The 20,484-nt window shown below is 51.6% G+C and overlaps 1 protein-coding gene across 5 annotated transcripts in view; it reads left to right on the forward strand.

Moving 5' to 3' along the window:
* The window catches only part of UCKL1 (uridine-cytidine kinase 1 like 1), a 44,616-nt gene extending 32,186 nt beyond the window's left edge, over positions 1-12,430 (forward strand). For 3 of the 5 annotated variants that reach the window (XM_029070519.2, XM_007668765.3, XM_029070521.2), the window contains 8 exons: positions 2,012-2,031; positions 5,942-6,040; positions 6,821-6,914; positions 8,229-8,291; positions 8,523-8,645; positions 9,889-9,996; positions 11,137-11,293; positions 12,105-12,430. In XM_029070519.2, coding sequence (XP_028926352.1) covers positions 2,012-2,031; positions 5,942-6,040; positions 6,821-6,914; positions 8,229-8,291; positions 8,523-8,645; positions 9,889-9,996; positions 11,137-11,293; positions 12,105-12,181 — 741 coding nt within the window. In that variant the 3' untranslated portion in view covers positions 12,182-12,430. The remainder of the gene's footprint in view (positions 1-2,011; positions 2,032-5,941; positions 6,041-6,820; positions 6,915-8,228; positions 8,292-8,522; positions 8,646-9,888; positions 9,997-11,136; positions 11,294-12,104) is intronic. The other 2 variants (XM_029070520.2, XM_001507771.4) reach the window with 1 other exon arrangement.
* Positions 12,431-20,484: the final 8,054 nt, after the last annotated feature.

Below are 20,484 nucleotides of genomic sequence, written 5' to 3' on the forward strand. Positions count from 1 at the left end.
TATGTAATTTAAGAATAGATTAGAAACTCAGAGTTGCTGAGGACCCATATTTGTAGGCTGATTAACAGACTTACACGTGACTGGGCTATGTAGTTGATTGTGACAATATATTGAATCTTTCCAGGGGTTGTTTCTTCATCTGGGAACTGTAGATGATTCCCAGGAATTCCTGAGCCAAATAGATAGGACCACTTCCTTGAATACAGGTGGAAGAAGTTCCACGGCTTTGGGATTTGCTCGAGTCTTAAAGCTTTGAATTACATCAGTTCTCTCAGTGGTAGCAATAAAACCCTAGGAAATCCATATTATTTCCAGAAAAATACTCTCCTTCCTTCTGCTTTGTATGTATTTTGTAGTGCTAAAATAGCCCCTTATTTTTGCACCAGTATTCGTAATCCTTACGACTAGAATATGTCAGGAGCAGTATCCCTATTTTACGGTAAAGGAGATTGAGGCTCAACTGACCTTCTCTGGAAAACCCAGCAAGTTACTTGTGGTAAGACCGGTATCCGAACTCACGGCCCGGAATCGGCTGGCCAGTGGATGATCTGCTGAGCCGAACGCCTTATTCTTCGGCCTGCCCTAGATATGAGTTGTCTTCTAGACATTGAAATTCACATTCATAGTGCGGTTTAATGGTTGAAATGTCAACCGTTAAAGCAAGCTACGTGTTTGAAATGCCTCAACTTCATTTGGTCCTCGTTGCTTCTGCATAGCTCTATGCCTCTGGTCTGCTTCCTGTAAAATCGCATGTACAGCAAAGAGCTGACACCTCTGCACGGCCCTTTCTGAGAATCGGTCACCCTTCTGATTTTATTTTACTTTTTCTTTGTTTCCTTTTGAAGCTTTTGTTCTGCAAAAGAAAAAATAGTTTCCAAAGTTTAGACCTTTAGAAAACGCCTCAAAGCGGCCTGTTGAATTTTCCATTCGTTGGTCAGCCACAAGGAAGTGGTGGCAGGAAGCCCAGCGTACCTGCTTCAGACACAGGAAGCGTGACTATCATGATGGGAGGCGCTCCTGCAGTTCCCCTATGAGCAGCGCCCGTTGGACAAAGGGCGCCACGGGGCCCCTCGGAGTCGGCTAGTCGGGTTGGGTTCACGGTTGAGGCCATGGGCAGGACACATTCGTGTGGTCTCTGGGTCTGGTTTGCAGTTAGACCTGGAGACTTGAGGTCTTGAGGAGAGGCAGATCAGACTCGCTCCAAGGACAGGTGGTATTGTTCTGCCACAGCCTTCTGGGCTTGTGCAGAGTTCCCTCCCGGTGATCTCCCCAAACTTGCCCTAGATTGCCTGTCGCCCGGCTCCCAGAACGGAACCGGCAACTAAGACCTCGGGTTCCTCCCATTTAGAGTATCGGCAGCATCCTGAACACTTTAAGAGGACTCCTACGTTAATACCTTAGCAAGCCCTGAGCGGGGCAAGCCTCCTTCCTGTCTCAACTCCTCAAAAGGTGTCTGTAGGGCATTCGATTCTCCCGTGGTGATGATACTGGGCTTGGTATGACACATTTTTTTCTGCCTCACACATAGTCACACACTGTCACAAACACACATACACTCACCTCTCTTCCCCCCGCCCCCCAAATTGGTGAATTCTACAGTCTTCGAGGGTGAAGACCTACTGTGTACATATTAACCGAACCAGAGGAAGAAAATATATGATGTTGTCAAGGTACATCTGATTCAAGTGTCTTCAAGTTGGATAGAATGCACTGTGGGGTTTTCCAGGATCCAGAGAGTCTAGATTGAACTGTACATTTTAAACCATCTGCGAAGCAAGCAAAGGCTCAAATGGAAAACCCACTGCAGAGGACTGTGGCCTCAGCTTTGGGTCTGTTGCATGTTACTGACTAGAGATAATGCCTGCCGGGTAGTGTCCCCCTCGCCTCCACTTTAACTAAATTGCTTTCTTTCTTTTTGTCCTCTTTTTTTATATATATACATGTATATGTATAAACCTTTTGTTTCCTGCCTTGTTCCCTCCCCGAACATAAACTTCAATCTGGCGAGCAGAGGAAGCTACGCTGGGATATGTGAGGAAAAAGTTGCAATATTTTTATTTTGATACTAATTCTGTTAGCTTTGTGGTGGAGGTTTCTCTCCAGAGCTTGTTTGCATGCTGGTTTCAGAGTGTGTGCCTGTGCACCCAACCAATTCAGGACCCCTGGAAAGTTCCCCCCAAAGCAAATACAAAATGGCTCCTAGTATCTCTTTCTTAGCTCCCACAAAAGGAAATCTGGCCTAGGGGCTGGCATGAGTGAGTTCTCACCCTAAGCCATGCTGGAGATTTCAGCAAATGCCCCTCCGGTGGCCGTCATTTACCGAATGGGAAGATCTTACCGCCAGGTCAAGACTTGATTAGGGCTGAAGCCAGACAGAATGATTCTGGTTCTTCTGTCTTTTGTAGCTGATTTTTGGATACTGCATCCGAAAAAGTCAGTGGTTGGAGGCATAAACTCGAGCGTCGGCAGTTCAGCACAGTCTCTGGCCGGGGCTTGACCCCTTTCTGAGCTATGGGGATTTAATGCTTGCTCATTACATCCATGATCAACAGAATTTGGAGGGGGTAGAAATACCAGCGAACGTGATCTACGTTACTTAACAGAGAGGAACATTTACTGCGGGGTCTGTGTGAAAGGAGTGTAGGGGACGGGCTGGACTCTGTTTAGAAGCAGTTAGGATGCAGTTTAGAAGCAGTCTAGCCGCGAGACTGACTCAGTACTGGCGCTTTCAATCGGCTTCATTGCAATGAACTGAAACCCTTTTATGTTTCCCTAATCCTATCTAATTACAAGAGTGTTCGTTTGCCTGTTCAACAAAATTTGAGCCAAAGTAATTCCACCTATGGCAAATTAATACTGTCCCCCGTCCTTCTTTCCTCCTTACTCCCTGAAAAAAAAATTATTTTCCAAATAGCTGAAAGAGCCAGCCTCTGACTTTAATTTCTCAAAATGCTGTTTTTGCCATTTTAGGCTAGAATTCATTAACAGTTCCACACACAGTTGAAACTGACCAGGTGGGGAATGAGAAAGAGATACCATACTTCCGGGGTTTCAGTACCCATGCCATTAAACCCTCCTGCCCTCCTCTCTCCCCTTGCCCCTCTCCCCAAAATAAACACCTGTGAATTGCTGCTTGTTTGATAAAACTGCTGAGCAGTAATGATTATGATGATGATGGTATTTGTTAAGCGCTTACTATGTGTCAAACACTGTTCTAAGCTCTGGGGCAGATACAAGCTAATCAGTTGGATACCATCCCTGTCCCACATGGGACTCACAGTCTTAATGCCCATTTTAGAGAAGCAGCGTGGCTCAGTGGAAAGAGCACGGGCTTTGGAGTCAGGGCTCATGAGTTCGAATCCCAGCTCTGCCACTTGTCGGCTGTGTGACTGTGGGTAAGTCACTTAACTTCTCCGTGCCTCAGTTCCCTCATCTGTAAAATGGGGATTAAGACTGTGAGCCCCACGTGGGACAACCTGATTCCCCTATGTCTACCCCAGCGCTTAGAACAGTGCTCGGCACATAGTAAGCGCTTAACAAATACCAACATTTTACAGATAACTGAGGCACGGAGAAATTAAGTGACCTGCCCAGGATCCCCCAGCAGACAAGTGGCGGAGCCGGGATTAGAACCGAGGTCCTTCTGACTCCCAGGCCCGTGCTCTATCCACTAGGCCGTGATGCTTCCTAATGATGTCTTGCTTCGGCAGCCCAATATATTAATGGTAGGGAGTGTTACAAATCTTCTTCCTCTTGTTTGGTGACAGGGAGCCATGGGCTATTCTAAAACCTCAGTTCACCTTTGATTTTTCCTTTGAAACCCACTCCCTTCAGATCGCTCCTGGCCACATACTTAGTGAGTTCTGCTTTGGAAAATGATCAGTGGTATTTATTGAGCGCTTACTGTGTGCAGCACACTGTACTAAGCACTTGGTAGAGTACAGTGTAACAGAGTTGGTAGATGCGTCTCTCCCCACAAGAAGCTGGACTTGTCAAAAGCTACTGATGCATAGACTTCTCATTGAGGAAGGGAGCACCGAAGTTACCAATGAGTGGGAACAAAAATGGACAAAGATTAGAGCTTAGAAACTACCATTTTTCCTCACTAACCACGTGCAGCTTGCTTCCCTGATTGCCAGTGGCTGAGGCTCTGAGGTGTTCTGTTTATTTCCTACCGAGAGATGCACACAGTAAGGCCGACTTCCAGGAGTCACGCTTTCCAGTTGTGAATGAATCATTAGACCATTCACAGGCCAATGTGCGTGTTCCATCTAGCCTGTCCGTAATGTCTGGGAGGAGCTCATCAGCTTCCAGTCCTTGCTGAAGACTGCCGTGTCCTCGGAACGTTTATATCGGTTAAAATCCTGTCACTGGTGCATCCAGTCCACAGCTGGAAAGGGAGACTTCACCCTTCTGAGGCCTTTCAACAGTGGGAAGAGAGAGTCTCTGGCTTAGTAGCTGGTCACGGCCACCGTGAGCATGTATGGGGATAGGCGGATGCAGCTGTAGATTTCTGAGAGGAAGGCAGTGAGAGGACCCCTTTTGAAACATCAGCCAAACATGGACTGGAAATAACTGATATGGCCAGCAATTATAATGAAATAACCAGAAACCCTCAGATATGCCACGAAGGCTTTGCTAGTCAGCGGTAAGCACTAGCGTGATTTACTATTGTTTAGCCAACAAAGCAGAACGGGGAATTTGGACTAGATGTTTTTACCCCGGCTCCGCCCCTTGCTGCCTGCTTAATTTTCTGCCGATTCTGATTTGCTCATGCTTATTAACCATCCCAATAGATGATGTCTTGCTAAGCAGTCCCCCTAGTTGATGTGTTCTTCTTGCTTGGGGATACCACTATTCACGTGCACTAACTGGGGTACTGCTCTAACCTTGGAGTGTGTTCTAACCTTGCCTGTTCTTCCAATGGGGAGGGTTGCTATTTGACTCAGCCATATGGAAACCTGATAGAAACATTCCCAGGCCCAGCAATGTTACCTTTTAAAGCAGATTGGTGTGGTAGAGTCATTGTGATTTGCCTGTGTACGGCCCCCGGAAACTCCCAACCTTTGACAGTATGAAATATTTTTATAGGACCTTCACTGCAGAGAATGTGACATATTTCAAAACACACTGGAGTTACTCCCTATTTCAGCTCCAGGAGCATCCTACATACTATCCTCCCCATTTTATTGTTCTGGGGAATTTAGTGACTTGCCCAAAGTCTCTTCAGAAGAGCCAAGATTAAAGCCCTGAACTCCTCCTTTCCAGACTCCTGCTTAACCCCCTGAATCTCAGTGCCTGTGTATTGCACTGCTGTGGGATTTCCCAAACTCCAGAGTCCAGGAGGAAATGTCTTTAGGGCCTCAGTTTTCATGCCAAATTTTTCTGAAAGCTCATAAAGTAAATCAGATTTGATTATCCTGTTTTACCCCAGCACTTAGCACTTAATAAGTGCTCCGTAAACACCATAACTCATCAGGTTGATTTCCAATTAGTGTCTCCTTTCTAACTCCCATTCTAATTCCGAAAGCGCTGACTCCATTTCAGGAATGTTTAACTTGAGTGATGGGAGACTTGTATCTTCTGGCTCTGGCCCCATCAGAAGAGTAGCTTCGCTGGCTGAAAATTACCGGGTTTGTTTGGATAATACTTGGAAAGGAATAGCCAGAAAATTTGGTTTTGCCTCTCCCCACTCCCTTAAAAGGAATAGGCACATTTCAACCATCTGATCCCCCGGCGTTACTCTGCTGAGCCCTTTGAAAGATCCATATGGCTGGGCTAGGTACTTTGGGGAGGGTAGTTTGGGGAGGGTGAATCCAAAGTCTTGAGGGACTTTCCCATCCAATTGGTGCTCCTGGCTTTGAGCAGGTATCCTCTGGGAAAGTACCCGCTACCAGCAGGCTCTTGCATAGCATAGAATTGATGTCGTGTTGTTTTCCAGGGCAGCCCTGGCCTCGGCCCACCAGTGCCATCCTCTCCCAAGGACACTTAGCGTGCTGAAGAGCACTCCCCAAGTGAGGGGGATGCACACCATCATCAGGTAAGTGAGAGGTTAGGAAGTCATCCAGAGCCTGCCAGAGAGGGGATTCCCGACAGAACTGGGAGCCAAAGAAAGGAGGAGCAACCTCTGTCCCATTGGCGTAGCCAGGCCAGGACAAATAAACTCGAAAGTCAGAATAGAGACCAATGCCAAGAACAGCTATCTTCTGGGATCGTTTTTACGTGCTTCCTCAAGAAGCCCAAAATTCGCCACTGCTCGAAACTCCTTGAAATAGCTTGGCCCGTGGCAGCCCAACTTGCTCACCCTGCTCTAATTGATCTGGCGGGATCTCTGAGAGAACCTCAACTCTTCTCTGGTAGCAGTGAAAACAGTCCCTCATGAGAGATGGGAACATGGCTTGAGGCTTGGCTACAGGTGCCAAATTCCAAGTGGGATAGAAAGGCCAGATGATTTGCAATATAGATTGAAGCTGAGATGGGAGACAGGATCCTGCCCTGGTCTTCTGCATAATTTTCCATCTTGCTGCAGCAGACGTTTATCGGACACTGCCACACACACACAATTCAGCTGGACTCGCCCGCCCGGGGTCTCCCTATCCAAGTCAGACAAGCCAGAGCCATGAGGAAAGGGATGGGACCCGCTCAGGGAAGCCTGGCTGACCACTAGCTGTAGAGCATAAAGCCTTCAACATCCTTCCCCACTGGCAGTGCTAAGAAGAATCCTTCCATCTCTGAAGGGGAGGACACTGTTTCCCCTACCTCTCTCCATCCCCTCTCTGAATCTTTTCACATTGCATTTAATATCTGCTTCCCATCCCAGGGACAAAGAAACCAGTCGAGATGAGTTTATTTTCTATTCCAAGAGGCTGATGAGATTACTCATCGAGCATGCTCTCTCTTTCCTGCCATTCCAGGTAGGTTTACAAAGCGGGGGCGGTGGGGAGTGTTGTGGTGGGGGCGGGGGATGTTCTTCCAGCCTTCTGGGAGGACCTTTTTACTTTACGGCATAGACTCACCTTAGAAAGGGATTGGTGGGAGCAGGATTCCCCATAGACCTCTCATTCCAAGGATTTCTCAGACCTGACAGCCTTCCTTGTGTGGATTAGCCAAGGCTGCTGGGTGCAGAAGTAACTCGGGAACCTTCCCACTCCCTGACCCCCCGGAGAGATGGCATTCCTCCACCGGGCTTTAAACCGTCCCTAGCTACGAACAGCCGTGAAGGGGAGAGGTGTGTGCCATTTGTTCTGCTTCCTGCTGGGTGGGGCAATCTTCCTCCTTAAGCTGCCTGGCTGGCTGAGGGCTTCCTTTTCCTAGCCATGAGGCTGGGGCCGGGGTCCCTTTTGTCTGAAACCTATTCACCTCCCACCCTCATTATGACCTGGTCTTGAGACTCATTCTGGAGGCAAAGCCTCTAAATCCACCAAACCACAGCTCTCCCTACTTTCAAAGCCCTCCTAAAATACCATCTTGCCCAGGAAACCTTCCCTGATTCAGAACACCCCAGTGACGTCAACTTGACCTCACCCTTAACCCCTATATAGGTCATTACTTGGGACTTATAGAGCTATGTATATTTTTATTCGTAATAGTCATTTTTTCAGCCATTTCAATCTGATGCATGTTTTACGTCCCATTATACCTTTATAGTTCCTACTATTTGTAGTTATTTTTATGGTATTTGTTATGTACTTGCCTTGTGTCAAGCACTGTTCTAAGCACTGAGGTAGATGCAGGATAATCAGGTTGGACACAGTCTAAATTGGAAGAAGGCTAGAAACCCAATTTAGAGATGATAATTGAGGCACAGAGAAGTTGTGACATGCCCAAGGTCACACAGCAGACAGCTGGTGTAGCTAGGATTAGAACCCAGGTCCTTCTGACTCCCTGGCCCATGCTCTTTCCACTAAGTCACACTGCTTCCCTAGCTTGTCTGTGCATCCCATTTGATGGTCAGCTCCTAAAGGCCAACAAACCCAGTTGTCTTACTACTTGTGCTCCCAAATGCTGATTAGGGTGCTCAGAAAATACACTGTTCTGTTGATGACGATATGATGATAATTATGGTACTTGTTAATTGCTATGTTGCAAGCACTATTCTAAATGCTGGTTAGATACAAGTTCAGCAGATTGGACACAGGCCTTGTCCCACATGGGACTCAATCTAAGTAGGAGGGAGTAAGATGATGACGATAAAGCCTTCCCCCCCTTTGTACTTTTGCATTTCCCAGGGCTGCACCGTCAAGACCCCTCAGGGACAGGACTATGAAGGAAGATCTTATGCTGGGAAGCAAGTAAGTGGAGGTGCCTGCAGTGCGGGGGAACGAAAGCCTCTCTGTAGAGATTGAAAAGACCTAGAGCGGTGCTCCGCGCACAGTAGAGGCCCAGCACGTATTGCTGTTGGTGATATCCATCCCTCCAGGTATTTGGGTGATAACCGTTCCTTCACCGGCCCTCGGGGAGGGCTGTAAGAACCGTGAACCTCAGCTTCTCTACTGTTTCCTCTCCCGCACCGTGTGTTACAGATCACCGGCGTGTCCATCCTGAGAGCCGGGGAGACCATGGAGCCGGCACTCCGGGCGGTGTGCAAAGACGTCCGAATTGGCACCATCCTCATCCAGACCAATCAGCTCACAGGAGAGCCAGAGGTGCAGCCGAGGAGGGGGAGAGGGAGGAGGAGATGAGCCATTGAGGGTGTGAGGGCCAAGCGGTTAAGGAGAGGCTCACACTTACCTTGGGCTGTGTTAATGATCTGGGTTTCTCACCTCCAACCACAAGATGGTTCATAATGTTTTCCAGTCAGAGTTGCAGGAAGTCTGATCCAGAATGTGAGCGGTGCTCTTAGAATGTCTGTGCCCAAGACTCACTGTCTACTCTGGGCAAGTTACTGGTGCTGGAGCCCTCTCTTTTCTAGGCCCCTATCTAAGCCATTGAGAAGGTAAAGGAGACTTGGAGGAGCATGAGTCCCGGAAGATAAGGTAGTTGGAACTCTTCTTCCCAATCTGACTGGGTTCTTCAGGCCCAAGAGGCTCTGAATCCTAAATTGGGCTGGTGGCCCAACAGATTCAGGATGAATTTGGGATATGCAAGCCTGGAGACTGATGGGGGATGGAGAGGACAAATCTAAAGGACTGTGGGTTTGGGTGTACGCACCTGTGCACATGCGAGCCACACACCCACAAAGTAGTGATTAAATTGTTGGGGCGAAGAGTTTCGCCTGGGTATTGCAGGGTGGCCCACCATAAAACTTGCTCTTATTTGATCAATCAATCAGCCAGTGAATCGGTGGTATTTGAGTGCTTACTGTGTGCTGGTATTAAGCGCTTTGGAGAGTAGGATTGTTCCCTGCCTACCAAGAGCTTATTATCGTAATTAGGGGCCTATCACTTCTTCACAATCCTCAGGAAAGGCTACGTCAAGACTTATCATTGTTCATGTTCACCAAGTTCTTGGTGGATTGGGAATGTGTCTCCCACTCTGTTGCACTGTACTATTTCAAGCACTTAGTACAGTGCTCTGCACATAGTAAGTGCTCAGTAAATACCTTTGATGATGATGAAGGCTCACAGTACACTAGGCAAGGAAGAGCACACACAGTCATAGCCTCCACCCTCAAAGGGCTGACACTAAAAAGGAGTTTATTTCCCAAGGAATTGACTTTGATAGCTGGCACGAGGCATCCATCTCTGTGTGATTAGCTTGTAATTGTTCTACAATCCAAAAAAACGCAACCAATTAGAAATTCTAGGTTCAGATTTTCCCATCCCTTTGGGGTTTCTTCCCTGTGAAAATGCACTGAGGTGTGCCTCATAGAGAAGAGCAGCACCCGTCAGAGGCCTCTCCCTTTCACCGCTCCACTTCTGACCCCCCTTTTCGCCTTTGCTTTCCCAGCTTCACTACCTGAGGCTCCCTAAGGATATTAGCGAAGATCACGTCATCTTGATGGACTGTACCGTTTCCACGGGCGCCGCGGCAATGATGGCCGTCAGAGTGCTGCTGGTGAGTCACGTGGGCGATTGGTGTTTAGATTCGGACAAGAGAGTGGGGTGGAAAGCCAAAGGGGAGCCACCGCAGCTCTCTACACGATGTCTTAGAGAACACTGACTCTGCGCCGAGTCCTCAGATTCCGGAGACTGAGTGAGCCAGGGCGGATCCTGAGTGAGTCAGCCAGTCAGTCGTTTCTTTTTTTAATGGTATTTGCTAATCGCTTACTATGTGGCAGGTACTGTACTAAGCTCTGGGGTAGGTGCAAGCTAATCAGGTTGGATATAGTCCTTGTCCCATATGGGGCTCACAGTCTTCATCCCCCTTTCACAGGTGAGGTAACTGAGGCACAGAGTAGTTAAGTGACTTGCCCAAGGTCATACAGAAGACAAGTGGCGGAGGCAGGGTTAGAAGACAGATGCTCTGACTCCCAGGCCCATGCTGTCTCCACTGGGCCATGCTGCTTTGTTGAGCACTTACTATGTGCAGAGCAGTGTATTAAACACTTTGGAGAGTACAACAGAGTTGGTAGACACGCTCCTTGCCCACAAGGAGATTACAGCCTAAATCTCTGTCACTGTGACTTTGTAGAAAGAGCACTTTTCCAGATTACAATCCCAACTCTTCCACTTGCCTGTTTTGGGACTTTGCACCAGTCACTTACCTTCTTTGGGCCTCAGTTTCCTCACCTGTAAAATAGGGGTTCAGCCCATGTGGGACAGGGACTGCGTCCAACCTGATTATCTTAAGCTTTCTGTGGGCAGGGAACGGGTTTACCAACTCCTTGGTAGAGCACCGTCCCAAACACCTAATACAGTGCTCTGCCCACAGTAAGCACTCAGTAAATACCACTGATCGATTATCTTGCATTTACCTCCAAGTTTTGATACAGTGCTTGGCCCATAGCGAGCCCTCAACAGATGCAGACCACAGTTAATAAATAATATTAGTCTCATCTCCTACCCGCCAAATGAGACCTATGCAGTGGCACTGTAAGCACCATCAGAGCCACACCAGGTGCACCTTGGTTTCCTTCAAAGCCCCGCTGGAGCCCTGAGGTGGGGAAAGTGGGGCCCAGAGTGGGTGTGAGGTTGCGGTTAGTTCTGAGCAGCACCGGGGATGCCTCCTGATCCCCTCTTTGATGTTCTCTCTTAGGATCACGATGTCCCCGAAGACAAAATCTTCTTGCTCTCCCTGCTGATGGCCGAGATGGGCGTCCATTCTGTAGCCTACGCCTTCCCGCAGGTCAAGATCATCACCACCGCTGTGGACAAGAAAGTTAACGATCTCTTCCGGATCATCCCCGGCATCGGTGAGCCGCCTCGCCCGCCCGGAGCCCCCTCTGAGCCGGCTGGAGGCCGGGACGGGGCTAGAGGGAGGGGTCGGACCTGCATTTAAGCTGATTCTGGTCCCCAGAGAGCAGCCTCGGGACCAGCGGGATGCAGGAGGATCCATCCTCGCATCCCGGATTTGGCCGTGGGGACTCTGACGGGGAGATGCTAGTTTTAGTCTATCGATAGTATTTATCGAACACTCACCGTGTGCAGAGCACTGGGCTGGGCATTTGGGAGGGTTTATTGAAGTTAGAGGTTACAATCCTTGCCCTGAAATTACAGAGTGGCCAATTTAAAATTCATGGCTATGTGTGCCAATGCCTAGATTCTGGTACCTGCTCAGGGATGAAGGGTGGGTCTGAAGGGGATCAGCTTCCATTGTCATCAGTGGAATTTATTGAGCGGCTACTGTGTGCAGAGCACTGTACTGGCAGACTACAGTACAACAGAGTTGGTAGCCACGTTCTCTGCCCACAAGGAGCCCAGTCTGACAACGATCAGACGCGGGGCGGCGCTGAGCTGCACAGTACGCGGCAGGTCTGAGCGTCTGAGCCTGACTCAGCTGTGCCTTCAGCAATCCCCTCGGGAATGCGTGTCCCCCCACGGATCCCAGCCCGCCGGAGCGCTCCACCTGCTCTGTGTGGCCTCGCTCCGCTCCTCCTGATCTCTTTCACGACCCCCTCCTGTCCAAGGTCCACTGCGGGTTGGCCGGGGGTGGGCACTCAGGTTCCTGGGACGACGGGATTTCCTGCCCCATTCAGGCCGGCTCGTTCTCGGTCCCTCCTGCAGGAAACTTTGGAGACCGCTACTTCGGGACAGACGCGCCCCCTGATTGGAGCGATGAAGAGGAGCCGGTTGGCACTTAGCTCCAACCGGCCCGGAGGGAGACTGCCCACCACTGGGGCTGCCCCAGACTCCAGCTGCCTAGTTGCAGAGCTGAACGTGCATAGCAAGAGCCAGGGCTACCTAAGTTGGAGAGAAATTGCGTTATTTGGGTCCTGGTGTGATTTTAGAAAGAGATTAATTTATTTTAATTTAATTTTTTGCCAGTGTAACCTTTTTCAAATGTTTTATATATATATATATATATAAAATAAAGCTTTAACCAGATTGTACAGCAGGTGGTTGAGCTCTGCATGCACTGGGTGGGGCCAGGCCAGAGCAGAGGAGGGCTGGGATCCGGCCCCATTAAGGTCTTCCCCGTGACCTTCGGCAGAGATAGCTCACAGGCGCTCTGCACAGCTCCTCCCGTCCCCACAGGTCATCAGGTTGGGAACGGTCTACTCACCTGGGAAGTGGCAAGGTTCTCGCTGGTAAACTGAATCCGCTCACAGAAGCGAGGCAACCCACCAGGCTGCTGGACTCTTCCCTAGGCCGCAGTAGTGCTGATGTTTGGAGCCGTTGGATCAGAGAAAGTAACAAGCTATAAAAAGAAGTCTGTAGTGTTTGTTGAGGGCTTACTATGGGCCGGGCGCTATACTGAGTGCCGGGGAAGATACAAGGTAATCAGGTTGGATCCAGTTCCTGTCCCACATGAGGCTCACAATCTTAATTCCCATTTTACAGGTGAGGTAGCCGAGGCACAGAGAAATTAAGTGACTTGTCCAAGGTCACACAGCAGACAAGTGGTGGAGCCACTAGGAGAACCAGGTCTTTCTGACTCCTAGGCCTGTGCTCTATCCACCAGGACACGCTGCTTCTCTAAACGTCCTTGCTGGCCTCTGCCCTTGTGACTGGCAACAGGCGGACCAGTGCGTGGTTGGGGGGAAAAAATTAGCATGGCTTTGGAACCCGACTTGGGGAAGAGGACCTTGCGTGAGAAAAAGTGAGATAAAGCCAGCATCCGGCACTCAAGGGAGCGGCAGATGTGGAAGCCAGGCCCTCCAGGCCAGACTCCTTTTTAACACATCTTGACGTGAGGGCCAGGAGGGGGCAACTACTGATCAACAGCCAGGTAGGTGCCCCCGACAGACTGAGATAAAGCAGTTAACCATTTGTATTTACTGAGCATTCACTGTGTGCAGAGCATCGAACTAAGTGCTTGGAGGAGTACAATAGAACAGTCGGAAGGCACGTTCCCTGCCCTCTTGGGCCGATAGATTGATGCCCTGGCTTTCCTGGGGGCCGGTATTCACCCTCTGTACATGTATACGCGGGTGAGCGGCAGGAAAGATCAGCAAGAGAAGCTGGAACCGAGGGAGTCCCCCGATTCCTGCCTTGGGAGACAGCAGCACTGTCACAACTAACTCACCAGCAGTGGAGACGTTGGGATGGAAGCAGTGTTGCCTAGTAGGTAGAGCCCGGGCCTGCGAATCAGAAGGATCTAATCCTGACTCCGCCACTTGTCTTCCGTGTGACTTTGGGCAAGTCACAACTTCTCTGGGCCTCAGTTACCTCACCTGTAAAATGGGGATTAGCCTGTCTGTACCCCGACGCTTAGTACAGTGCCTGGTGTATAGTAAGCACTTAAATACCATTTGACAGGGAGACGGACACAGGCGAGGGTGTATGTGTGAGCAGCTGCACTGCAGCCTCTGGAGGAATATGGGAAGAATCGAGAGTTGTGAGTCGGTCGTTAAAAAAAAAAACGCTCACCTAAATCCTATTAACTTAGTGCAAAACACTGTACTAAGCTCATAAATGGGCACCAGGCTGGGAAAGTGCGAATCTGTAAAATGGGGATTAACTGTGAGCCTCACGTGGGACAACCTGATTACCCTGTATCTCCCCCAGCGCTAAGAACAGTGCTCTGCACATAGTAAGCACTTAATAAATACCAACATTATTATCATTATTATATTTCTGAGAGCTCAAGGGCCGAGTACCATCCCTGATTGAATATTTTTTACTCTTCCAAGCGCTTAGTACAATGCTTTGCACACAGTAAGCCCTCGATAAATACAGTCGAATGACTACGAATAGGAATATATTGTACTCTCCCAAGTGCTTAGTACATTGCTTTGCACACAGTAAGTGCTCAATAAATACGATTGAATGAATCAATTAATTAACCAGGCAGAGTGACTTAATAAGAATTCTAATAGTCGATAAGTGCTCACAATGTTTTAAACACCGGGGAGGTCCAAGATAATCAAGTCATATACAGTGCCTTATCCTACATGGGGTTCACGGTCTCAGGGAGGGACAGCAGGTATCGAATCCCCATTTTACGGACGAGGAAAGAAGCACCGAGAAGTTGAGCGACTTGCCATGGGTCACGGCCGGCGAGCGGTGAAGGCAGAATTAGAACCCAGATCTTCCGACTCCCAGACTCGGGGTCCTTTCCAGTAGTCCACGTAGGTGGGCGTGGGCAGGACCCCAGGCCTCTCCCAACCCCGCAAGGGCGGGTGGAGCGCCGAGGGAGATGAAGGCTAGCGTGGTATGCGACTGGGGGCCCCGTCCGCCCAAATGGCACCAGCTTGACTCCTCCTGCCAGGGCACCGGCTTGGCCCCCAGAACAATAGCGCGCTCACCCGCCCATCCTGTTGTCGCGCTCGATGGCCGCCCCCCCCACCCCCCGGCACTTGCCTCTTCATCAGAAGCCTCAATCTTCTTCCTTCTCTAGAAACACACACAGTGTGGTTGCAATTGCCTTTCCTGCTAGCAACCTGGGGTTTTGAAAGCCCCTTTCGTCAGAGTCGGGTGGGGAGGTAAGCTGCTTGGAAAGGAAAGGCCGTCCGATACACCTCCGAAGGCCGGGGAGGCGCCTTCTCTGTACCCGACTCCCCTCCCCACTGCGGGGAGAAACCAAGAAACGATATAAACCGAAACGGTTCCCGTTTTGATTTCCTTCTGGGGAAGCCACAGTCCCAGTAACCCCTTCCCCCCCTTCCCCCGGCCCCCTCTCCCCCCACCCCTTTGCCTCCCACCGCACCCAGCCTGCTTTGCTGTTGATAATGGGCCTCCAGGGGCCGAGGCCCAACCTAACCCAACGAACTCCGGAGGTCACTAGCTTTGACTATTGTCCAACGGGTTCCGTGGCGCCAAGAGAAAAGAGGCTCGGGGCCGGGGATGGAATGGGCTGTCACTGAGCCGCTCCGGCTGGGGTTTCTCCCTTCTGGGCCACTTGGGTAAGGGGAGGAGGTGCTGACTGGCCTGGGAGCCAAAATCACCAAAAGCGATTTCACTGAATCCCAGGATGGTCCCCGGGCAACTACTGAAGCACTCGGTACAGTGCTCTGCACACAGTAAGCGCCAGACAAATACCAACATTATTATTAATAAATACGACGGAATGAATTGAACGAAATACTCCCACCAACTCCTCCCACTGGCAAGAGAACAGTAGAGCTGCCTCCTCCCTGCCTGGCTCACTAGCTTGGTGTAGCCCAATTGTGAAGCCTGGGGGATGAACTTGGGGCAGAGTAATAATTAGGGTCTTCGTTAAGCACTTACTCTGTGCCAAACTAAGCACCGAGGTGGGTACAAGATGAGCAGATGGAGCACAGTCCCCATCCTAGGTGGGGCTCACAGTCTAAGTGGGAGGGAGAACAAGTATTGAATTCCCCACTCGACTGGTGAGGGAACTGAGGCACAGCGAAATTACGTGACTTACCCAAGGTCGCACATTAGGCACGTGGCAGAGCCGGCCTTAGAACCCAGGTCTACTGACTCCCAGGTCTATGCTCTTTCCATAAGGTCACACTGCTTCTAGAGAGAGAGAATAAGTTGCTGTCAAATAATCAGAATCCCAAAAAAGTTCATGATGTATGTTGAGCAAAGGACCCAGGTATACCGGGAGTCCAGTTTCCCCAGCCTCAGTGCTGTCCCTCACTGCTATAAGGACCAGAGCACGGGTCCTGTGAGCCCCTCCTGGGATTTAATTCCCATCTGTAAGCACTTTTTCCCAGGGCTTAGTACAGTGCTCTGCACACAGGAGGCGCTTAATAAATATGATTGCTACTAATAATAACTGAAGCCAGCTAGGACTTTGGGGTCAGAAGGCCCAAGAGGCCTGTGCCCAGGCCTGGGGCCTGATGGCGCGAGCCCCCAGTGAAGGTCGCCGTGCTCCACTGCCTCCTCTAACCTGTGCGGTCTCACCCCGCCCCCGGGCTGTGGTTCCGTCCCTGCAGATAATAATTATTGTGGTATTTGTTAAGCACTTACTATGCGCCAGGCACCGTACTGAGCTCTGGGGTAGATACAAGCAAACGGGGTTGGACACAATCCCTGTCCCACCTCGGGCGCACGGTCTTAATCCTCATTCTATGGATGAGGAAACTGAGGCACTGAGAAGTGACATGACTTACCCGAGGTCACCCAGCACATGTAGTGGAGTCGTGATCTGAACCCAGGTCCTTCTGATTCCCAAGCCCACGCACTATCCACTAGGCCACGCCGCTTCTCTTACAGAACGATAACCGTCCCTCTGGAGACCTGAGCCAGGCCGAGCCTTCGCTAACCATCTCCAAGCCTGCGTCGTCTCGCCCTCTCTAGAAGCGGGGCTTTCGGCCAAGGCGCATCGGCTATCGGAGCACCGGGGCACAAGCCCTCGCTGCCTGGGGCACCAACATGAGACTGGGGGCGGCGGCTTCACGGGAGAGCGGCCGCAACATAAAGCTGGTGGAGGGAAGGACATCCAGCGGGGGTCTTGGCTCCTGTGAAACAGCTGCTCGCACCCCCTGCAATCTCTGAAGAGGCTCCTGAATCTGCAGGGAGGACTACGTCTGTGCCAAGCATCAATCCATCAACTCATCCAGCCACCTATCAATCATGTCAGGGGAACCGGGGGTTAGTCACTTATTTAAATCACTTCATTTCTCCACGCCTCAGTTCCTCACCTGTCAGGGATTCCATACTTGTTCTTCCTCCCACTTAGACCGTGAGCCCCACGTAGTACGGGGACTGTGTTCCATCCGATCATCTTGTATCTACCCCAGTGCTCGGTGGCAGGGCTTAGCGCGGAGTAAGTGCTAAACAAATACAATTATTATTCTGACCCAAATTCATCCCCCAGGCTTCACAGTTGGGCTACACCAAGCTAGTGAGCCACGGAGGGAGGAAGCAGCTCTACTGTTCTCTCCTGCCCAGGCCTGCATCTGTCCAACAGGTCTGCTGCTGGAAGCCTGTGACTTCACGTGAAGGAGCACCCGGCCCGGAAAGGAGGTGGAGAAAGCTGTTACCGCCTCTCCCCGTCCAGGCCTTGACCCGGCTCGGCCTCGGCTTTGTTCCCCGCAGCGGCCCGGCCTGGACAGGGCGCAGCAAGAGGGGCGGGACCACTGGGTTTTGAATTCCCCATCAGGCCGCCGGCGGGCTCTAGAGCAGGAAGCAGGTGGCCTCTCGCCTACCCCCCCCCCCCCCGTCGCCCCCAGAACAGACTTGAAGTCCTGACCTTTCGTAAGCTAGCCAAGAGGTGGCCCACTTAGGCAGGGCCCCCGCCGAGGGCCGTCCCGCAGCCGACGGCCAGGTCTCCCCAGCACGAAATGAGGAGGCGAGTTGGGCCAATACCCAGCTAGTCCCCAGTGGTTCCCAGGCCTTCCCGAAGAAAGGCAACCGATCCCCCTCTCTGTCATACCAACAGCTTTGGGCCGAATGACGCCTGGCAGGTGAGAGGGCAGGAGAGGGTAAGAACACCCCAGGGGCCCATGCTGGGACACAGAGGACCAGGAGTCCAGCAACCAGCCCAGTTCTAAGCAGAAACAGACCCGGACCCGCTCCCATCCTCCCCGGCACGTTCACTGGACTCTGTCCTGCATCCCGACCTGGAGGTTGCCTAGAGGAGGCGAGGAGAGATGGGGGCGAGAGAGTAAAGCCCCTCTGGCCCGAAATTAGACCCCAGACTCCACATCCTCTCCCTCTCTGTCTCCCTCCTGCCCTACCCTTCCTGCTCAGCCCTCTGAGCTCTGCTTTCATTTGTTTACGGCAAACTTCTGGCAGCACACACACCACAGCGGAAAATCTGTGTGGGTGGATGGGCCGGGAGCAGCCCGATGTCTCGTGCTGTCTCTGGCCAAGAGACAAGACACCTGTCCGCCCCCGTCCTCTCCCCGACTCTTCTCTCTCCGGTCCACCCTCCCCGGCTCGGCCCCCGCCCCCGCCCCCGCCCCCTCCCCGCAGTGGCCAGAGCCGGTGAACCAATGGATGGGAAGACACCCGAGCACATTCATATAGCATTTGCTGCAAAGATACCTATCTGAGAGGCCAGGGCCAACTACTTCCTTATATAGCCTGAAAGAGACCAGGCCTGCAAGCCACAAGCAAAACCCAAACTGGTAACTCTTCCCGAAATGAGAGGGACCACCCTTTAGCCCCGGGGTCACTCTTGCCCTGCAGTTTCCTTAAGGCTTTTGGTCAACTGTCTCCTTTCCCCTCTGTCCCCCCGACCCCATGTTTCCCAACCCCAACATCAAAGGTGAGCAAAAGTCACATCACCCAGGAAAGAGTGGACAGAGAATATGAGTCCCTAGACTGGGATCTGAGACCCGCCCAGGCCGACAGCAAGCGGGACACCTGATTGCTGGAATCCGGGATGTGCCCCGTCCCTAATTGACAGAAAGTGGGACAGCTGATTGCTGGGCTCTGGGATGTGCCCAGCCCCTGACTGGCAGCTGGTAGGCTGTTTCCTCATCTGTTGAAAGACTCCTACCTTGGGGAAGCTGTGAAAAGGGAGCAAAGAGCTTTGGAGGAGGCGAGCTCAGCCAGAGTGTAGCCTCCCGTGGGGTCAGTCTTAACCCTGCACAAGCCCAGGAAAAGGTTGGTGGTGGGAGGTGAGGGGCAGAAGGCAGGGAACAGCTCTGCCATTTCTGGGAGCGGGACTCAAGCCCGCTCACTGGGGCTGGAAGCCGGACGGAAGCCAGAGGCCAACAGGACCCCAGAGAACCAAGCTATCTTTGCGCGCGTGCCTGGGTGTGTGTGTGCACGCGCGTGCCCGCACCCACGCATCCATATGTGCAGACCTCACGGCCCTGCTGGCCCCAGTGCTGGGGTGTGGTGATCACAGGTCATCCCCCTCTCCTGACAGGAAGCCTGGAAGAGTTCCCGGCTCCATTTTTCCACGTCTGTGCTAATAACACCATCCTGCTCCTAATCACACCCCACTCCGGCTGCAGTGGCTCTGGCCCCTTTCTGGGGAGGGTCCCAATCACAGTCATAATAATATTCCCATTTTATGGAAGGAAAAATTGAGGACCTCGGGGCTTTTTTTTTTTACGGTATTTGTTAAGCACTTATTATGTGCCAGACACTGTTCTAAGCGCGGGGGCAGATACGAGGTAATCAACTTGGACACAGTCCCTGTTCCCTATGGGGCTCACGGTCTTAATGTCCATTTAAAGATGAGGTAACTGAGGTTCAGAGAGGTGAAGGGACTTGCCCAAGGTCACGCAGCAGACAAGTGGCAAAACTGGGACTAGAACCCAGTCCTTCTGACCCCCAGGCCTGTGTTCTATCTACTAGGCCATGCTGCTTCTCACCAAGAAGCCATCACTTGCCCAAAGACACTCCTCACCCCAGCTGCAGACTCCTGCCCTCCTTCCCTTCCCTTGCCCAAAGACACCCCTTGCCCCAGAAGTAGGCTCCAGCCCTCCTTCGCTCTCACCTCTCCCCCTGCCCTCCAGGCCCCCTGCCTCCCCGGGGTGCCGGCAGGAGGAGGAGAAGGAGGAGGACAACGTGGAGAAGGAAGAGGAGGAGGAAGACGAGGAGGAGGGGAGGACGGAGGAGGAGGAAGAGGACGACGATGAGGGGTGGGCCTTGGTTGGGGTCTGTGTCTCTTGCTGCAGTCTGGGCCTGGGAGAACATCCATGAAGACTGGAGCTCTCTGAAATTGAATCAGTGAGTGTGGAATGAAGGAGGGTGTCCTCTCCCAGGTGCTTAGCACAGTGCTCTGCACGGAGTAAGCAAACAAATACCATTGATTGACTGATTGGTGTGGAATGGACAGATGTGAGGGACCTCAAAGACTCTGCAGTCTGGGTTGGGCTCCGTGTGACCCACATCAGCGTTGCGTGTTTTCCCTCCTCCCTGCGGCCTAGAAGCAGCGGGTCGCAAGCCCCGCTTGCCAGAGGGGCCGTGTGAGTTCGGGAAGGGTGAGGACCCTCTCCGGTGGCCTCTGTGACCATTGGGAGAGGGTGGGGGGAGTGGCCGGAGGAAGGGTCCTCGCCCTCGGCGGTATTAGCAACGATGAATAAGCCAAGCCTCCTATATGCGGACCATCCAGCGCTTAGAACAGTGC

The sequence above is a fragment of the Ornithorhynchus anatinus genome, chromosome 8, assembly GCF_004115215.2.
Source record: "Ornithorhynchus anatinus isolate Pmale09 chromosome 8, mOrnAna1.pri.v4, whole genome shotgun sequence".
Lineage (NCBI taxonomy): Eukaryota > Metazoa > Chordata > Mammalia > Monotremata > Ornithorhynchidae > Ornithorhynchus > Ornithorhynchus anatinus.